The sequence below is a fragment of the Phocoena sinus genome, chromosome 18 (assembly GCF_008692025.1).
Source record: "Phocoena sinus isolate mPhoSin1 chromosome 18, mPhoSin1.pri, whole genome shotgun sequence".
Lineage (NCBI taxonomy): Eukaryota > Metazoa > Chordata > Mammalia > Artiodactyla > Phocoenidae > Phocoena > Phocoena sinus.
This window is the reverse complement of record NC_045780.1, coordinates 1,252,137-1,273,202: the sequence shown is the minus strand read 5'-3', so window position 1 is coordinate 1,273,202 and position 21,066 is coordinate 1,252,137. Positions and strand designations below refer to the sequence as shown.

The following is a 21,066-nucleotide window of genomic DNA, read 5'->3' as shown; positions in this document are numbered from 1 at the left end:
GGCGGAGGCGGCGCCGCGCCGCGCGTCCAGGTGAGCCTCGCGGGGGGCGGGGCGCAGGTGAGCCGGATCCCGGCGCTCAGCGGTGGCCGGGCCATCGGCGTACGGGGACCCCGGGCTGTCCCCTGGCAGACAGTCCGGAGCCCGTCCGCGCCGGAGGACGCGGGACGGCAGCGCCGCGGGGTGGGGGGGGGACGGCGGCTGAGGCCGCGGACCCCGCACGGACGGGCGGGCGGACGGACGACCTCCGGGCCCCGCGCCCCCTGGGCGGCCGGCGGGCGCGGGCGGGGGCGGCGCTGACGCGGCGGTCACGTGACGCCCCAGGAATGCCAACAATGTAGCGAATGTCCCGCTCGGGCTGCGCGCTGGGCCGCGGCGCGAGCGCCGGAAGATGGGGCCGCCCGCCCGCCCGTCCGCCCGGCGCCCCGCGTCCCCGCCCGCCGGCCGCCCCCGGGCTCGGCGTCCCCCGCGAGGCCCCGGAGCCGCGGGCCAGGCGGCCGCGGACGGCGTAGACGGCGCGAGGTGAGCGGGGAAGCGGGGTGCGGATCGGGACTCGGGACTCAGGGGCGGGCGGGGCCGCGCGTTCGGGCGGAGGGGGGTCCGCGCAGTCGGGCCACCTCGGCCCTCGGCCCCTCGCGGGCAGGTCGTCCCCGGACGGAGGCCGCGCCGCCCCTCCCCCTCGCGGGCCGCCCCTCCCCCCGGGCCGCGCCCCCGGGTCTTCCCCTCCCCCACCTTCCCCCACCCCCACCCCCACCCCGACCCCCGTCTGGAGTCCGGCCTCCCGCGGCGCCCCCGTGCGCTCGGCGCCCGCCGGGGTCCGGACGCGGGTTCCGACCCGTTTCGCGGCGCCTGGCGACCCGGCGGAGGCAGGTGGGGCCGGGGAGACACACGTGCCCCGCCCGCAGGCCTCGGTGGGACCCGGACCGTGCGCGCTGTGTGCTGGGTTCGTCGTGTGGACCGATTACACGTACGTGGGGGTTAGGGGAGGGGGTCTCCCTGGACAGGAGTCCAGACGTCAGAACTCACTAGCCCGGGACTGTGTGAGACCCAGCGCTTGGCAGGTAGAAATGCAGTGGCCAAACAGCTCTCTTCCCAAAGTGTTCAGCAAATACGTGCAATTGTAGAGGAAGATTTGCCCCCATTTTACTAAGAAACATGAATGGAAAGTCACAAAATGTGTGATGTTCGCACAGGTGTTCAGTTTGAATTTTAACCTAGGGGTTGACAGGCCTTCCCTTGGTAATGGAGAAAGTAACTCCTGGCCCATTATTAGGGAAATTGTGCTCAGGAGAGCTTGATTCCTAGCTTCAACTCAAATCCCTGCTTGATGGATCACCATTTCTGAGCGCTCAATCAAGAGACTAAGCTACTTTGTATCTTTTAAAAGTTTTTTCTTTGGCAAATGTATTAATAAGAGAGTAACAGAAAAATCTTCAAAATAAGAATGCATAGACTGTTTAAGAAAGTCTGTTTTAAATTATAATTAACAAGACACTGTGTTATTCAGCCTGTCATAAAATTTGGTCTCATTATCCAGGTATACAGAGCGCTGTTTAAAGAATATGCCAGCATTCCTTTGAAATTAAAATTGCTGAACATTTAATGAATCTCAAAATGTCAGGCAACTTAAAATGATATCTGGGCAGAAGCTGTCATGAAAAATTATTAAGGTGAATTATGAGAATCTCGGAATTTTTGAACCGGAAAAGATTCTTCTAGCTTCTTCATCTAATTTGAAATCGTTTTGACTTAGGTGTAAATGGGAGCTGTACATATTTCTTTCTTTCTTTAGCAAATCGCAGGGTTGGGGGAGGGACTTTCCTTTGGTGGGAGGGGAATGTTTTTACAATAAGATGCCTTGTTATTTTAAATGATGTTTTGTAAGTAGCCAGCCCCGGGCTCCTAAATCCCACTGCTTGTGTGGGTTGGGCGTGAGGAGGGGTGTTGAAGCTGATAAATTCGCCGTAAACACCCAGGAAACATTTGGGGGAACTTTGCGGGGGTGTTCTGATTTGTATTGGAAAAACCAGACTAACACAGGTTTTGAAAAGCTGCTTTTATGTTTTATTTCATGGTTATAATAATGTGAAACTTCTAAATAATGTTCCTTACTGACTTTTAAAAAATAAAAGGTTTGAAGAAATACAGAGGATAAATTCACTGCATTTACTTTGTTTTGACTGTAAATCTGCTCTAAAAAGGAGCAAAATATTCTGATCAACAGAACGAAGAGCTTGGGCTTGAACATTTCTAGAACATTTCCGACTTCCAGCATGAAAAATTCCCTGAATCTCCTTCCTTTTAAAAAAAAAAGCCTATTGCTCAGTAATTCCTATGGACAGAACTGGGCGTCCCGAGTCCAGGGGTCACCATCCCCATTGTGTGCTGGTGGCTGACGCTCTGTGTGGGGCGGGGAGTGGGCTTTATTACAGAGAGCACCTGTGACAGCTCCCAGAGCCTGGAGGGAGCCCTGTTTGGCCACTCAGGTCACTAAGTGTTAGTGTTAGTACTATTGAGCCTAATGCTCTTTGATTTACAGTTTCATTTTGAAAGTATGATTAGAACAAGGTAATGCTGGAAATAAGGATAATAGTTACGGTGCTAAAATTAGGGTGGAAACTGGACGTTGTTTAATGTTTGCCGTTCACTCTACGAAAGCTTTATTTCGCTTGCCACTCGACCACGTCAACCTAATAGTGACAAGTGGTTGTTTAAGTTAATTAAATACTTTTTGTTCATATGCCAATATTTGACATTCACAGGAATTCTCTGGAGGACAAGGGAAACTCTCATATTGTGTTGCAGTGGTTTGTGTTTACCGTTAACTGTTCTGATACTGTGGCATAGAGCAGATCCTGTAGTCTGTAGATTCCTTAGCACGGTGAGAATCTTCTCGAGGTTGTAAGCTGGCTTTTGAATGGAGTGGGCTTCTCTTTGGAGTACTGACCGCCCTTCTCCAGGCCGTGGTCTTCAGCAGGAGTGCTAGGGACCAGCTCGTTCCTTATGAATTAATTAACTCCAGCCTGTCTCACGAGTGTCACTCCTGTGTTTTCATTAAATGTACCCAGATGCACCTGCCTCGCCCCCCGACATTGTCTGCCTGTTCATCTTTTCTGTGTTTGAGCCTTTTCACAGGAAGTTCCGGACTCCAAGAATAGCTTCACACTTCCTCCATCAAATCATAGCCCTTGCGCCTTTCCAACTTTGGTGAAGTGATCCTTTCTCTGGGAGGTTTTCTCCAAATAGGCCTGTGCACTGGGATTCCTTAGATGGTCATGGATCACCTCTGTCCACAGCAGTGACTCTCCAGTGGCATGGGTGGTCCAATCCCTGGCCGCGGAGTTTCCGAAACTTGAAGGGGAGAGGGTTTCAGAGGAGGTGAGGCTTCTCAAAGAGTGGAAGCCCCTGCCGGGGTGTGGAATGGAATATAAGGAGACCCATCCTGTTGGGTTGCTTGCTGTTACGATTGCTACAGAGAACAGGTGACAGATTTATCTACAGCCTGGTCATTCCACGTGGTCATCTTGAGTACAAACTTCTATAGCTCCGGGCTTCCCTGGTGGCGCAGTGGTTGGGAGTCCGCCTGCCGATGCAGGGGACACGGGTTCGTGCCCCGGTCTAGGAAGATCCCACATGCCGCGGAGCGGCGGGGCCCTTGAGCCATGGCCGCTGAGCCTGTGCGTCCGGAGCCTGTGCTCCGCAACGGGAGAGGCCACAACGGTGAGAGGCCCGCGTACCGCAGAACAAAACAAAACTTCTATGGCTCCATTTTTTAATGCTGTTATTCATAATGTGTGTCTCTAAGTGTATGTATGTGTGTATCTATATACACACTCATATATATCTATATATCATACAGATATCATGTACAAAGCAAACAGGACATGTGGTAGTTTGTTTTCCCTGGATCATAAACTTATTTGGGGGTGAGGCCCAGTTCTACCTGAGTGAACCCATATAATGTCCGGTACAGCCTTTGGCCTGAGTGGGAGACCTCCGTACCCGCTGAAACCTTGTGACTGCGCTCTTGGTTGGAGAGACATCCTCAGGGACCCTCCTGGCGCGGGGTATCCCCTGTGAGGGCTTCCTGGCTGGGGCAGCCCTGGGGAGGTCCTGCCGCACGGTGGTGCACGGTTCTGACATTCGGCGTCCGGCTGCAGGCCTGGCCTGGCTGCCTGGTTTATCTCAGCTTTGCCAGTTAGTTAGAGTAAGGATATGATTTAAGTAATAACTGGAATTTTAGGTCCAAGAAATACTGTTTTAAAAGTGCCAGCATGTGTCCGTAGCGCGGGCCCTGCGGTCCGTGGGTTTGGTCGGTTTCGTCGGTCGGGGCTGCATGTCTGTTTGGCAGCCAGTGTGGGTTGTGAAGTACTGGGAGAAATTAGAATAAAAAGTCTTGAACATCTGATAGCATTTTCCAGGATTGGTTTAAGAACTAGAACTGGGTTTGGTAGGGCCAAATTAAGGGATGATTAAAATATTGCTCTCATATTAAGTTTTTACAGGAGCCACCTATACTAGGAATAGGATTTAGTAGTTGTCACAGCTCCAGATCTGAAAATGACTTGTTTTTGTCTTGTGAGTTGTATTGCAGTTTTTTTTTTTTTTTTTTAAGAAGCATGAGAGGGCTTCCCTGGTGGCGCAGTGGTTGAGAGTCCGCCTGCCGATGCAGGGGACGCGGGTTCGTGTCCCGGTCCGGGAAGATCCCACATGCCACGGAGCGGCTGGGCCCGTGAGCCATGGCCGCTGAGCCTGCGCGTCCGGAGCCTATGCTCCGCAACGGGAGAGGCCACAATAGTGAGAGGCCCGCGTAACGCAAAAAAAAAAAAAAATTGAATTTCACGTTGAAAATTTTATGTAGCCTGCTTTTCTTACTTTCTAAATAGAATCTTCTTGTAGTTACAGTGAGAAAAGGGACTGGTAAAACCTTTTGAGACCTTCCATCTTCCCATCTCTAGGAAAGGAATAGTAATTTTATGTCATTTTTTCAGGTTTACTGTTGTATATGGTAATGTAATAGATCTATGTAAGTTAATTCACATGAAATGCTTAGAACAGAGCCTGGCACTTAGTAAATACTGGATAAACATTAGCTATCTCCCCACCCCAGTGGGGGAAAAGGGGTGAAAAAGGCCGTGAAGCACGGTTCCATTTTACAGTCTCTAAGCTCCTCACTGAAAGAAGTCCAGACCCCTGTGCCCCTCTCCTTTTAGAGGAGGCTCCAAGAAGGGATCAGTTCTCCTTAGTTCATTAAAACTCAAAGTGATTGTACTTCGCTATCTGCTCACTGGGTTCTGTGGTCACGGCCACGTGGGCTGCCTCCAGGGCAGCACAGCTCAGGACGGGAACGGCAGTGACCACGGGGCGCTGGCCTCACTCTGCACTCACCCGCTGCTGCCACCTGTTGGGCGGAGGGGAGGGAGGTGACCTCACCTGTCCCAGGCTACGCAGCCCTGAGCCCCTGAGCCAGGTGCTGCCGGGCAGCTGGCAGCTAAGGGCAGCGTCAGGGCTGGGCTCGCCTTCTGACTGCCGGCATGACAGCACTCAGTGCGTTAGCCGGGAGCGGGTGGAATCATCGTGGGGAAGTGCCCTTGTGACAGTGAGCCCTGTACCAGCATGACAGTGCGTTAGCCGGGAGCGGGTGGAATCATCGTGGGGAAGTGCCCTTGTGACAGTGAGCTCTGTACCAGCATGACAGTGCGTTAGCCGGGAGCAGGTAGAATCATTGTGGGGAAGTGCCCTTGTGACTGCGAGCTCTGTACAGAGTCTGCTTCCACGCTGAGTGGTGGGTGCCGCACACAGACGGCTTGCATCTGCACAGTCCTTGTTACTGTGGTCACCGCGTGACCACCCACATGCTGCTACCAGACCCCTCCATGCAAGTGTCAGTTTCCACAAGCGAGACATTCTCATTTTATTTTTATTATTTATTGATTTATTTTTGGCTGTGTTGGGTCCTCGTTGCTGCGTGCGGGCTTTCTCTAGCTGCGGCGAGCGGGGCCTGCTCTTCGTTGAGGTGCGCGGGCTTCTCATTGCGGTGGCTTCTCCTGTTGTGGAGCATTGGCTCTAGGCGTGTGGGCTCAGTAGTTGTGGCTCGTGGGCTCAGTAGTTGTGGCGCACGGGCTCTAGAGCGCAGGCTCAGTAGTTGTGGTGCATGGGTTTAGTTGCTCCGCGGCACATGGGATCTTCCTGGACCAGGGCTCAAACCCGTGTCCCCTGCATTGGCAGGTGGATTCTTAACCACTGCGCCACCAGGGAAGCCCCGAGACATTCTTATTTTAGTATTTAGGTCAAAATGCCAGCAAGAAGTTGACCACTTTATAAAAAAAAACAGAGGAGTCGTGACCCTCAAAGTCTCATAACACATTGTGTGAACCTTCAGCGTGGCAGGCTGTGGTTTCTTTCAGGAGGTTTGGGAGGGTTTTATAAGAAAGAGTTCCCAAGGTGTGGAAGGACCACCGGTTGAGGTGAGTGGAGAGGCTTGTTAGTCACGCTGTGGGGATGCAGGGCGTGGTGGTGTGGACCCGCCGCTGAACCCTCGAGCTGTGGATTTCCAAGTGAAATCATATTATAAAGGAGAACTTTAAATGAGCTGTCGGTTGTTAATACTGTTGTTCTTGCCCCAAATTGAGTATTTATAAGAAAGTATTGGCTTCTGCAGCGGTATGTCATTGCAGGTTACATGTTACAGGAGACGCCTGGGGTGGCCCTGCCTGTCACGTGCTCGAACCAGAGGTGAACCGTATCTTTTTCTGAGAGGTGGTGTGTTCTTTCTTTATCTTTCCAAGTGGAATATTTTCAGGATCATAGTCCATTTCTGAAAAGTGTCATTAACATTACGTGGGAACCACAAATGAACACCTCTCATTTTCCTTTTCAGGTAGAGATGGTCTTCAAAGTGAAGTCTGTGGAAAATGTTCGGTTCTCTGCAGAAACTACAGAAACGGAAGGAAAGAACATTTTCAAAACAACATTGTTGTGAAAGTGTGTTTACAACTAACTGATACTGTTGACAGTTTTGTTTTCATTTTGACTAATAAAACACTTTAAGAAGATTGTATTTATGGTCAAAGGAAACTGGACTAACCATGCGGCCGAAGACTTTTCCCGCCACGACCTACTCTGGGAACAGCCGACAGCGGCTGCAGGAGATCCGCGAGGGGCTGAAGCAGCCGCCCAAGACCCCCACCCCGGGGCCGCCCGCGGGGCCGGGCAGTGACGCCGCCCTGGATGCCAAGGCCCTGGGGGGCAAGGACGCGGCTAGGCAGCAGCAGCAGACGAGGACAGCCCCAAAGTTCGGGCCTTACCAGAAAGCCCTGAGAGAAATCAGATACTCCTTGCTGCCCTTTGCTAATGAATCGGGCCCTTCGGCCGCCGCAGAAGTAAACCGACAAATGCTGCAGGAATTGGTGGACGCGGGCTGTGACCAGGTGGGTGGACGCTCCCGGGAGGCTGCGCATCTGGGGTGCAGAGGAGACCAGCAGAGGTCCCTGGAGAGGGGTTTCTAGGCTACAAACCCGAGGCCCTTTCTGCGTCCCATTGCACTGTTTTCCACCTTCTCTCCAAAACCATCTTGTTAGCTGCTTTCCTTTTCAGGCAAGATCCGGAGATTTCTCAACTCTCCTGAAGTTGTGTCCCGTGCGCTTTCTGTCCTGTCCCTGTGAGGATGGGAAGGCTTTCCCACCCACGTAGCCCTCTCCTTGGGGTTTATTTGGCTTATTGTGAGCTGTGGTGGGGAAGAGACTGGCTTCCTTGAACTTGTGTTTGGTTTGTGCATTTTTTAACTCAGCTAAGGGGAAGGTTGGTTAACATGAGTCGGCTTTTTGCCTCTGTTTTCTCCTGTTTTAAAAGATAACATCTATGCTATTAGAGGAGACGTAACTATATTGCGAATGAGAAAGACTAGAAAATAAAAAGCTTGAGAAATCATCAGAATGGTGGCAACACAGCCTGACTTCTCACTGCTTAAGAATGAAGGCCAGTTAATGGAGGAGACATCAATTACACAGAAACACGCACGGGGGCCGTGCGTACGATCTTGTACTCTTCACGTGGCTGAATAAAGTCCGAACCGAGGGGCAGGACCGTATAAAATGGAGCTCATGTCCAACCAGGTAAAAATGTGTCCGTGACATGTAACTAGTAAAAATGCAACTGTCTTATGAAACGGCTTCTGAAAGCAAGCGCTGTATCATCACCTGTCACGTGAAAGTCAGAGCTGCATGAACGTGGAAATAGACCAGGCACGTCTGCCGCCTTGCAAACTGAGTAGGATTTCATGCGCAGAGCGCATCAGGGTGGCTTGAGCACTTCTAGTTTCTTAGGAACAGCGTAACTACGTACTCTTGGCCTCACAGTCACGGGAACTGGGAGGAAAGAGAAACAACGCCCTCTTTTATTTCCAAAAGCTACCTCAGCCCTCTTATAGTTTCTTAACGGAGAACTTAGATTTCTCAGATGATCTGTTTGGGAAACCAGTGGCGCTGTTTTGTGGGGCTTCCTTGACCCTTCGGGATGTGCCGGGATTGACCTGGGTAACGAGCTGCTTTCGTGAAGCCCAGGCTGTGAATGGCGGGCGCGGAGGGTTAGCAGCGCGAGCTGACAGCACAGCCACGGCCTTTCTCTCTGTGAAAATATGAAGCTGTCCCCTGACCAACAGAACTTGATGCTTTTGAAGATAGGATGGAGCCGTCCCGGGGAAATAGTGGGTGAGATTGCAGGTACTCAGCCCAGTAACAAAGCTGAAACCTTCTTTAAATCACTCGCGAACAAAAGAGGTAATCAGAGCCGCTGTTCTTGCAGTTGTGATAAAAACAGACAAATCAGGCAAATGATCCGGAGTACAGGTGGGATCTCATTGTGGTAAAATCCATTCGTGACAACTACAGTGCAAGAAATAATGAAGCTGGCGCCGTTTATAGTAAAACACGAATATGGTAAAATTAAGGGTCGGGACACCCATAAGTTCCCATCAGCATTTAATTCATGTTCATTGCTGGTAGAAAGGACTCTTTACCCTTTTGATGCTCCTGAAATAATCCGTCAGATTGGTGCATGGTGTTACTTTGTGGCTCAAGACAACTCTGCCTTCTCTCTGACCCTCCAACTCAGACTTTTTCTGGCCTGGTTAGAGGGTACATTTGCTTTCAGAGAATTCTGGTTGGAAAGTCATTACGTGAACCCAAATAATGTGAGGAAAAGCTCAGCAGTACCTCTAGAGTTGTGTGTCTTGGATAAAGCAGGTGATTAGAATTCCCGTGTAACAGGTACAGAGAATTCCTGTCGGTGCAGCTTTTCCCCTTGTCTCCTGTTGTATTGCCTTTTAATCTAGGTTCAGTTTTGTTTTCTTATATTTTGAGTTTAAATGCCATTTTAACCCTCTATTTATAAGAATGGCAGTAAACTCCCAGTTTTCCCAAGGTCTTATAGGTCCTTGTTGGTGATGACACACTTTATATGCAGTGTTTTATCTACCGCGTGTGTACACACATTTTCTTCCCCATTTTATTGGGACTCTGATTCAGTTTCTGGGAAAATGTAAAAGACTGTTCACTGTGTAATGGTATAATGTATATGTCAAACGGTGTAATGTTCATAAATCTTTTGCACATAAATCATTAAAGACTTATGAAATTTTCTATAGGGCAAACAGAGAGGCCGGTGGGTTAATATTTCTTAAGGAAGGAGCTGTTCTTTAAATATAGATTTAAGGAATTGGAAAGATACGTTTTTGATTGTGGGCATCCTGTTTTGTCGTCTCTTATTAGCACGAGTGATGATTTAAATTTAGCTCTTACTTTATCTTTCTTATAAAATTTAGTTTTGCTTTTTCTTGTAATCTTTATGGTTCCAAACGACCCTATTACCAGGTGTTCCCTCTTTTTCTTCCTGAGACAGTTTTAAAAACGGCGAATTCAGTGTTGCCGCGATGTTCGTATGTGTGACATTGCTGCTTCTCGGAAGCACCGATTTGTATTCGCCCGCTGCACTGTGACGGGTTAGCGCAGGTAGGGCGCCCTCGGGACAGGCCTGCAGCCCTTGGGGCCCCTCAGAGTCTGTGTTGGGGCCTTGGGAGAGCAAGGATGCCCGTGGCTCCTGGGCCCTTAGAGCAGCTGAGCGTTCCATCACGGTGTGTCCCCAGAGGGGGACTTAGGTGAGGAATTTCTTTCAGATGGGAGTCCTGGGACTTGTTCGTGCTTTTTCCCAGTGGATGACCTGTGTCCTGACCCTGCCCACCTCCCTCCTTGCTCTGCCGTGGGCGGTGCTGAGTCCAGGCGCGGCTAGCGGCTATGTTCCCCTGGTCCCAAATTTCTCTGTTGGTATAATTTTCCTAATCCTGACTTAATCCAGTTTTCCTCACTTTATTGTATGTGTTTAAGTGAGTAAACTCTTTAACGAAATGCAGGTAGGAAGAAATGTAAACAAACAAATCCATTTCTTATGCCCAATTCGGCCTGAGGAAGAAAGCCAGTGGTCAGGGACCCGAGCACAGCACCAGGTAGACTGGGGTGATTTGGTCAGTAGGAAAAGGGAGAGAATTCTTGGCATCCTCAAGCCAAAAAGTGCCGAAGAATCACGTTTCTCAGCCCACCACACAGGGTGCTCCTCGACCCAGGTCCTTTTGCAGAGGCTGCGGCACTGGGCGTGCTGCTGTTACGGTGGAAGGACAGGCCGTGGCGGTGGCTGCGACCGTGTGACCCCGCGCTGTTCCGAGACCGCATGGCAGCGGTCAGAGAGGGCTCCAGTTGCGACCCCAGTGACTCAGGCTCCCCCCGCCCTGGCAAGCGTGGTCGCACGTGCCTGTCACACCCGCTTGAGTGGAGGGAGGACAGCGGTGCCCGTGGAGGGGCTTCCTCCTCAGCGACTTGGTCCCCTCCTCTCGCCCCCCTCCTCCCCCCGGCCACGCTTGCCCAGCCCCCCCTTCCCCCGGACAAGCTCACGCCGGAGCTCTGTGGACGTGTCACACTGTGTCAGCGGTGATGCCATCTCCCCTCATCCCCGTCTGGATCAGCTCACCTCCTGCAGGAACCCTGGTTCTTGCCTCCGGGTTTGAGCCGACCCCGGTCAGACCGCCAGGCTCCGTTGTTTCTTCTTTTTTTCTTTTTGGCTGCACTGCACGGCATGTGCATGATCCCCTGACCGGGGATCGAACCCCTGTCCCCTGCACTGGAAGCGCACAGTCTTAACCACTGGACCTACAGGAGAGTCCCGGGGTCCGTTGTTTCTAACTCGTAGGCCCATGGTCGGCCGCCCCTCTCGGCGCTGGACCCGCGAGTGTGCCCCGCGAGTGTGCCCCGTGTGCCCTGGAGGCCCCGCGTGGCCATGGGGCTGTGCCCCTCATTCGGCAGGAGCAGTGATGGTGGGAAACGCAAGCTTTGCAGAGAGGATTCCGGGCGCTGGTCCACTAAACTGTCCCTCAAGTCTCAGGCACTAGAACAGACAGAAGCACAGCTCTGCCTCACTGGCCGTTATCAGGAAAGGGCCGGGGGTGACCCTGAGGGGCGCTGATGCGAGGCTGCCATCCCTTCATCCTGGTGACAGGTGGCCTCGGTGGTCTCAGTCTAAGGCCGGGGTTTTGCTAATGAGGGAGATGCAGGGATTCAGGTGACTCGTATGTTTCCTCCTCTTCCTCTGGAAAAGGGACTAGTGTTCAGGGTTGTCACTGCCCTGAAATATTAATAAGAGCAGGAGGAAAAAAGAAACACTTGAGTTGAGGAATGTCAGTCCTGTAACAGGAAACTGTCTTAACAATGACTGTGGGTGTAGCAGCCTTTGCCTTTTCCCCCCTCTGTTTTTTCTTTTCTTTTTTTTTTGATTTTCAAATTAATTTCGGCCCTGCCAAAAGATAAACTATACCTTTCTAAATAGGATTTAGACAAGACACTAGCAAATCATACCTTTGTGTCGTACCTTCCCCCAGGCTTCCCCAGGTTATTAAAGTAGCGTGTGTTCATTGCATACTTTCGGAAAATACATAAAAGTATAAAGAGAAAATAAAAATTGCCGCAATTGTATCAGCCCAGATATGACCACTCTGAACATTTTGGTATAAAAGTGGCCAAATTTTTTTTCTAGTTAAAGGAAGTTAAGGGAAGTCATCAAGGAGTGATGTGCCCAGGGTGACAGGTGGAAAAATGCTGGTCACAAAACAGCACGTACAATATGATCCCAGTTCTTCTGTTGCAGAAATATACGCGTTGACTCTCTCCCTGCTCGCCTTCCCGCTCAGCTCTCCCGCCAGGCCCGGGACCGCAGGGCTCCTCTCCCCATCTGTTCCCTGCACAGAACCCTCCGAGTGGTCACTCTGGAAAGGAAGGAGCCTGTCCTTTCCCTCCGGAAACCTTCCCACTGTGCCGGGGACGAGTTCTTGGCCTCAGGTCCCGCCCTTTCCCGCGGTCGGCACCCTGGCCCTGCCGGCCGTGTGGCCTCTTCTCAGGCTTCCCAACTCCAGCCCCCACTTGCCTGGGTGATGCCCTCTCCCTTTGGAGGCTTGTCTTAGTGTCATGGATTCAGAAAAGCCTTTTCTGATCCCCGGTCTAAATTGGAACCCCCTGTTTTCGTTCTTTCATTACAGCGGAAGTTCCCTCCATGGCGTTTATCAGAATTTGTTTCTATGTGTGTAGGTGTGTATTTCGTTCAGTAACCATCTCTCCCTTCAGGTTGCAGACCTGTGAAGTGGTGGCTTTGTTCTGAGACCACCATCCTCTAGGCCCTGAAACTGTGCAAACCCTCAGAAGTGAAGGGATAAAGATTTCATCATAAACACTTTTGTCTGTAACATCTGTGTTATATTCCATTGTTCAAACAGATGTTCTGTAATTTATTGTAAACAGCTGGTGTTAAAAGGTAAACCGAGGCATATTAAACATTTTAAGAGTTTATTTGAGCAAAAATCTATTTGAGTTGGACAGCACCAAGTCGGAAGTGTTAGGAGCTCCAGTGACCAGGCAGGGGAGAGGGAAGCAGGAGGTACCGGTGGGCTGCAGCGAGGCCTGGCCACCGCGAGGGGCAGAGTTTCGGGCTCGTGCCCGGGCTGACATGGCATCAAACCACACAGGGCTCGCGGCCTCCTCGTGTGAGCAGCTCAGCGCTGGCGATGAACAGCCTTCTGCGGGAATCATAATGGATTTCACTGATTTCCTGGGAATAAATTTTAGAAATGGAATTACTAGGACAAGTGATAAGGGCATTTTTATAGTTTTTATTTGAATCGCCACATTTCTTGATGTGTTTAAGTTGCACTTACGCTTTCAGTCCTTCCAGCAATGAATGAGATCTGTCTTGGACTCGTCCCTGACCAGAGCCTCTCCTTCAGTCATTGTTTAATGAATACTTTCCCCGATGCCTGCAATTTTTTCCTCCTAAGTAGCTTTCACATCTCTGTCTTTTCCGTGCTAACACCCTGCCCTACGCCAGATTCTCCTGAGAAGTCCCCCGACCCACATTCCTCCTGGTGGCCTTTTCCTGAAACGCGGCCGCAGCCACCCCCTTGGGAGCCGCTGCACTTCCTCATCCGACCCCGTCCTTTCTCTCGTTACCAGGCACACCCGCCTGCCCCGGCCGTATCCCCCTCCTTACACGCCGGCGGCCTCCAGGCCGAGTAACTGCCCCGCACGCACTGTCCGTCCTCCCGCTGGGACCTCCCCGGCAACCCAGCTGCATCCCACCCCGCCAAGGCCCGCTTCTTCCGTGGTCCATCGTGTGGTCTCCTTGGGCAGTGGGTTCCCGCACGAGCCGTGTTCTCCCTTCCCCGAATCCCCGTTTCCATCAGGACCCCCCAGGCAACCGTGGTGGCTTACACGGGGTCTTAGGGATTTGCTGGCCCACCTGGCACGTTTCGCAGGTGAATTAGCTGAGAACCCACAACAGTAGAAGGAATCGGTGAAATTAAATATGGATCAGTGGACATCACACAAGCAAAAAACATAGAAAAGATTGAAGAGAAGTAAACAGACTCTCAGAGGCCTGTGGCACAATACCGAGGGGTCCAGGATGTGTGACGTGTGTGAACTGGAATCCCTGAAGGAGGAAGGGACAGAAAAACATCTGAAGCAGTAATGGCTGAAAACTTCCCAAATTTGGTGAAAACTTTCAGGTACAGTCAGATCTCAATAAAACGAGGCTTCGCTTTGTTGCGGCTCACGCACTGGGGGGTGGGGCTTAAGTGGAGATGCCACTGACCCTTGAACGACTTGGGTTTGAACTTCACGGGGCCACTTATCCACAGATTTTCTTCAGCAAATGTGTCCCACGCACTCTGTGGTAGGTTGAATCCGCGGACGTGGAACCACGAGTGCGGACGGCCGACTGTACAGCTGTACACGGGTTCTCAGCTGTGTGGGCAGCTGAAACCCCTAACCAACCCCCATCGCTCCGGGTCAGCTGTGGCAAGGGTCCTATATTTTTCCTGACACAATTAGAAATCAACATTTAAGTAGGTGGTGGTAAGTGGAAAATGCATGTTGCAGCCTTTAGAGCAATCACTAAAATACAGTTGGAGGAGACAGAGCTACAGAGTCAGTGAAGAATTAAAGCGAACAACTAAAGCAGCATTTGATTAACGTGGAAGGAGCCGGGGATGGAGGAGTGGCGGAGTGAAAGCCAGACGCGTCAGTAGGAATGCAGACCTAAATAAAGCCATAGCGATCATTACACTCGCTGTGTAAAGCGATTAAGCACCCCAATCAAAAGGCAGAGACTGTCACACTGAATAAAAAGCAAGATCCACCTCTGTCCCGTCTGCAAGGCACACCTGTTACAAGAACAAGGACACGAAGAGACTGAAAGCCAAAGTCCGGGGGAAATGTCTGCCCTGCAAACCGTAAACATCAAGTAGATGCGGTGGCGACGTTGAAATCAGACAGTACCCTTCAGGGTGAGTGTTACTTGAGACAGAGGGACACAATAATAAAAGGGCCAGTACCTGAGGATGATGTACCAGGGAGAGCACACCTGAAGACAAAGCTCCAGGCTCTATGGGGTGAGGGGTGCCACGCGGGAGCTAAAAGGAGCAATAGACAAGTCCACGGTCGCACGTGGAGGTCTTCACCTGGCTCTCCCGTGGTCGATGGAGCGGCAGACAAGGATCGGTGGGATGCAGGACACGCAGCTCCGCGTCCCTCCAGCCTGGAGCGTCGTGCGGGGGTCCTTCCTCCGTGCTGAGGGTGGGAGGCCCCGCCCTCCATGAATCAGCCGGCCACTCACGTGTAGTGATTCTAGATGCTGACGGGGACAGTCGAGGCCCGGATTGGGTAGGTCAGTAGTTTTGATCCCGAGCCAATGAAAACCAGACAGGGTTTCAGGGTGCTGTGCGTCCCGTCTCGGACAGAGCTGAACACCCGAATGACCCTGCGTCTGGGGAGGTGCTCAAAGGCACTTGCTGAACAAGAAGGTGCCACCAGCTCGGGCGCCTTCCCTCTGAAGATGCCTTGCATGGTGTTCCCGCAGGTGCGCCCGTGCTGGCCCCGGGACACCAACAGAAACTTCTCTGTCAGTGTACTTGAATTCTAGTTCAAGAACGGTGCAGAACTCACTGGGAGTAGTAGACGTAAAGGAGCTTAGACGTAAAGGAATACTGACGTAGTTGACAATAACCTGTTAAATAAATAAAAATCCATGAACCAAAAAGCAAAACAGAATGAGACGGCCAGTCAGTGGGCAGCTGCAGCCTTCCGGGTTCTGCAGTGGGCGCTCGGTGGGGCCGGCGGAGGCTCCCAGGCCCTTACGGCCCGTGGGGGGCGGCTGCGCTGACCCCGGCGGCTCGTCTGAGTTGAAGTCTGCGCTGAGCCCGATACACGCCTGATTTGGAGGACTTCGTGCAAAAAAGAGAATGTAAGATATCTCTGTACCTTTAATATTGATTGCACTTGAAAGAGATATATGGGGGTAAATAACGTATTAACACTAATTCCACTTTTACCTTTTTCTTCTTAAATGTGGCTACAAGAAAATGAAAGTCCCTCTGTGGCCCGTGTTAGCTTTCTGTCGGGCAGTGGTCAGTTGTGCCAGTGAAAGCAGTCGAACCCTCGCTCACTCCCTGCCCAGACCTCGTGCACTAGAAATGTCAACCAGCTTGGAAAGGGCAACTCATAATTTCATGACTACTATAGGTATATTGTTTTCAAAATCGTAATTTATGTTCGTTATAGAACGTTCTAGACATTGTAGATGAAAATGAAAGCAGCTGAAAATCTTACCTCTGAAAGGCAGCCACTGATAAGATTACGTTTTTAACATCAATATTTTGATAGATAAGCACCTTCAGTCTTTTATGTGTGTGTGTGTGTGTGTGTGTGTGTGTGTGTGTGTGTGTGTGTGTGTGTTTATTTGTTTAGTCCGAGTTGGGTCTTCGTTGCTGCTCACGGGGGTGGGGGTGGGGGCTTCTCTTCATTGCGGTGCACGGGCTTCTCATTGCAGTGGCTTCTCTTGTTGCAGAGCACGGGCTCTAGGCGCGCGGGCTTCAGTAGTTGTGGCACACATGCTCAGTAGTTGTGGCTCGCTGGCTCTAGAGCGCAGGCTCAGTAGTTGTGGCGCACGGGCTTAGTTGCTCCGCGGCATGTGGGATCCTCCCGGACCAGGGCTCGAACCCGTGTCCCCTGCATTGGCAGGCAGATTCTTAACCACTGCACCACCAGGGAAGCCCCGCCTCTCCTTCCTACCTGGCCCTTGCTAACACTGTGGCTTAGGGTAAGTTGCTAATCCATCTTTCTCGGTTTTTGCATCTCTGACACATGGATGGCGGCACTCATTTCTCGGGGTGACTGTGGCGGATAGGGCGGGGCTTAGATGCAGGGTCCTCTGTCTACACATTCACTCCACAGGCCTTCCTGCTGTTCATTTCTTTACAAATCTGCCAACAGCCTGTACGTGCGACTCTCCGAAAGGGGTGCTAATGGCATTTTCTAAGAGCATCGTTTTAAAGTGGGACCACTGCTAGGTAGAAGGTTTGGCTGGAAGATTTCCTAGTGGATCTCCGGCAGGTATTGATGAAGCTTGTCGTCTCTGGAACTCTTAAATCTGCAGCGGCCCAGATGTTTGAAATTCCTGGCCAAGGGCAGAGCCTCCCATTGTACGGACCTGTCCCAAGGTGTGTCAAAATAGCTGTTTTCTCAGAGAAGACGTGCACCTCCGAGCACGTGTGTGGTCATTGTCTGGTGTTTAGTCTGCTGCCTGTGGGCACGTGACCAGCTGGAGAAAACAGGCCTCCCTGTAACGAGCATCCCTGCAGTGGTGTCACACGTGTCCGTGGAGGGTGGAGAGGACACGGGTTCTGACCCGCAGCCGGAGCTGACACCCACGCACGGTCTCTAGAAGCCCGTCTCGATAGAGCCGAGAGAAGGAAGCAGATGTTTTTAAACAGCAGCCAAAGAAGAGGTGAGAGGAAGTGAGGGGGGGTCGTGGGTCCCAACACCAGGGAATCTGGAGGTTACTTGGCTGCGTTTCTGGAAGATCATCAGGCCCCCATCGCTCTGAGGTGCCACCGTGAACATGTCGGTATCTGGTGTGATTTTTTTTTTTTTAATTTACAAAATGAGGTCATATCGTGTGTGCTGTTGGGTTTGTTTGCTTTGGCTTGAGTTGGAGGCTGTTCGTACCTGGGAGTGACGGCCACAGCGCTGATGGCAGGGGCTGCGCTGGAGGCCGGGCTCACTGCTGCCCACGCCGGGCTTGGCTTCTCCGGGGGAGGGGAGACCCTCAGCTCTGTGAGGTGTGGCGGGGCCGAAGGGCTGTGTCCTGGCTCCCTTGACCCGCTGCCTCACTTCCGTGCTGCCCGTCTGCCCCTCGCTGGGCTGCAGTCTCTGGTCGGAGCTTCGGGTTCAGTGTCCCCAGGGGAGGGCCGGGCCGGGAGGGACCCTGGGTCCTCATCCTCTCCTGCCCGGTGGGCTCACAGCTTGCTCCTGGGCGTTTCACCCCCTCCCTCTGGCTTCTCTATTCCAAGACGTCCTGAGGCCCCTTCTCCGCTGTGACTGTCGCGTCAGAGCACGGATGGAAAGTGATGAGAGGGATTTGGCGGCTGACGCACCAGGTATGAGCCGAAGCCCCGTGTGTGTTTTTGGGACCCACTTTTTGTGCTTGGCTTGTTTTACTTTACAGTATATTGCAAGCATTGCCCCGTGTCATTTTATTCTCCGACACACTGTCTAAAAAAACAAAGTGTCGCGTTCCAGTGAATTGATGATAGACCTCGGTCTATTCTGGGGCACCCAGGTTGTTTGAATGTTGTCACCCGTAAGCGACAGCCAGTGGGTCACTCTTTCACTGCTGGACGGGACCCGCTGGGCCACAGGAGGGGCTGTTTGAGGCAGGAGCAGGTGCGGAGGAGGGGTGGGATTCGGCGCCTCTAGAGCCTCCAGGGCGGAGACCACGCAGGGACGGCGCTCTTCCCGTCCCCTGTGTGCTCACGGGATGGGGCCGCCAGGGCAGGAAGGGCTGGGCTTTTGCACGTCTGTTCCTTCATCCGTTCATCGCTTTCCGAGCGCCCAAGCAGTTCCTGTCTGCCAAGCCGTGGACACAGACGTGAGCAGGACGCAGCTTCCGGCCCCGAGAACTTCAGGATGAGCAGGCGGGATCGTGGACGAGGGGCACAGGCCGCGCGTGGGCAGGCAGCACTGGGGCTGGCCTTCCCGTCAGACATGCTTGTGATGACTGATGATGAGTAATATTTCAAACATTTATAGAAGTAGAGAGAATGATGTAACATTTTCCCACCTTGCTCCAGAGACCTGTGGGAGAAACGCTGTGTCACATGGAGCAGCCTCTCTGTGCCTCCGCGCTGGGTCCCTCATTCCCATTTGTGTTCGGTGCTGTTGCTTCAGGCGCGTCCTGTGACCAATCTGCGGTTGTTTTACAGGTGTTTTAAAACCCCTGTATAATGCGACTTTGCAGCTTCCTTTTCCCGTCTGCATCGTGGTTCTGAGGTTTATCAACGTTGAGGGACGAGGCTCCCGTTCATTGTAATTGCTGTCATTTCACCGCCACTTACGTCTCCGTTATCCCACTAACGGATGTTTAGATCGTTTCCAGTTTTCCATTCTCGACAGAAGTGCAGCAGGTGTTCTCCTGTGTGTGCTTCTTGTGAACACGTGGGGACTTTCTCCAGAAGTGGGGTTTGTGGGTCACAGGATGTGAGCATCCCTGACTTTACCAGATGCTGTCACAGTGTTCTGTGTGGTTTACAGGTCAGCATCTCGTCCTCAGCCTCTGCGGGGCGGTCTTCCCTGTCCTAGCCGACACTTGGTGGTGTCAGGTATTTTAAACACTTGTCCATCTAATGAGTGTGAGATGGTCCCTTATTTTAAAAAATGCAGCCTCTGATTACTGGTCGTGTTGGACTTGTCTTGACTATTTGGGTTTTGAGTTCTGACTTTACCACTGACTGTATGAACTTGGGAAATGATTACTCATTCTGAGCCTCAAGTCTCCTGATTTTTTAAAAAATATTTAATTTATTTATTTGGCTTCGCCGGGTCTTAGTTGTGGCATGAGGGATCTTCCTTGCCGCGTGTGGGATCTTTAGTTGCGGCATGCGGGATCTAGTTCCCCGACTAGTGATTGAACCCGGATCCCCTGCATTGGGAACTCGGAGTCTGGACCAGCAGCGTCCAGCCACTGGACCAGCAGGGAAGTCCCAGTCTCCTGATTTTGATAAAATACAAGCACCTACATTTTAGGGCGATTCCAAGACTCGGAGACTCGTGCACAGCTCCCGCTCCCTCTCTGTCTCAGTCCCGAGTCCGCCCACCAACAGGGCTCACGAGGCTGCGCCTCCATTCAAGAGACCCTCCCAAAGGCTGGTCTGCAGCACGAGAGGAGCTGAGCTCCCCGTGGGCTGCAAGGGCCCTCCCGGGAACCCAGCAGGAGTCCGTGGGGACCTGGACAGTCGGTGCGTCTGCACGGTCACGCCGGCCCCTTAACCTCCCCCATTCCCCTTAGACTGTGCTCTCCACAGCACAGCCAGGGGACCCTTTTAAAACGGAAGTCGGATCTTGTGCTCCAAACGCTAGGTGGCTTCCTGCCTCGATCAGGGTAAAAGTCAGCGTCCTTGTCCCGGCCTACTCGATGGGCTTTCACACGGGGGTCAGCATCCATTTCAACCCTGAAATCAGTTTAAAGGATTTCAAACATGTTTTTAAAAATTATTTATTTATTTATTTGGTCGTCCCGGGTCTTAGTTGCGGCACACGCCTGGGATCTAGTTCCCCGACCAGGGATCGAAGCCAGGCCCCCTGCACTGGGAGCGCGGAGTCTTACCCACTGCACCACCAGGGAAGTCCCAGTTTAAAGGGTTTCAGAACCACAGGGTGGAGTCGGCCAGAAGGGTGCCTGCATAGCAGCTATGTGCCTGTGTGCGGAGCTCCCCAATATGTGTCCATTTCAAGGTTACACTGTGGCCTTTTCTTTGCTTTTTTTTTTTCTTTTTAATAGATTTTTTGTTTTGTTTTGGCGTATTTTTTGTTTGTTTGGTTTCGTTTTGGGCCGCGTGAGGCTTGCGGGATCTGAGTTCTCCAACCACGGATTGAACCCGGGCTACGACAGTGAAAGCCTGGAATCCTAACCACTAGGCCACCAGGGAACTCCCTAACTTTTTCTGAAAATTCCATAAAAACTAGCTTGGAAGTTTGTCTTCAGTACCATATTTCATAATTAAACATTTTTGTAAATTTCACTGTCTCTTTCAAGGGTGTAGAAGTAGCAGAAGACTGTCTTCCTTCTTAAATGAGCCCATAGCTTTCTAGATCGCCCCGTTTACTTGATAACATTTTAAAAAACAACCACAGAGAAGAGAGCTCCCTGAAATCTGCATCTAGACGTCCCTTCCCTTTGATGCCTGTGGGCTGACGGTCCCCAGCAAAGTGGGACGGAGGCCGTGCAGAGGGCTACAGGACACACAGGAGAAGAGCAGCTACTCATTTAAAGCACAGAAAGGAGCTCGAAGGTCTGACTAAGGATGCTCGGTGGGGAGGCCCGTGTGCTGTCTGTGGGTGAGACGTCTGAATGGCAGGAGTTGGCGGTGGCTCTTGTCTGCACGGGAAGACTCTCCCCACACACTCAGGCCACTGAATTTCAGGG

At 52.0% G+C, this 21,066-nt stretch overlaps 1 protein-coding gene across 1 annotated transcript in view; it reads left to right on the top strand.

Moving 5' to 3' along the window:
* The first annotated feature begins 325 nt into the window (after nt 1-325).
* LATS2 (large tumor suppressor kinase 2) overlaps nt 326-21,066 on the top strand; it is a 38,806-nt gene continuing 18,065 nt past the window's right edge. The window contains exons 1-2 of the mRNA XM_032611103.1: nt 326-519; nt 6,878-7,427. Coding sequence (XP_032466994.1) covers nt 7,086-7,427 — 342 coding nt within the window. The 5' untranslated portion in view covers nt 326-519; nt 6,878-7,085. The remainder of the gene's footprint in view (nt 520-6,877; nt 7,428-21,066) is intronic.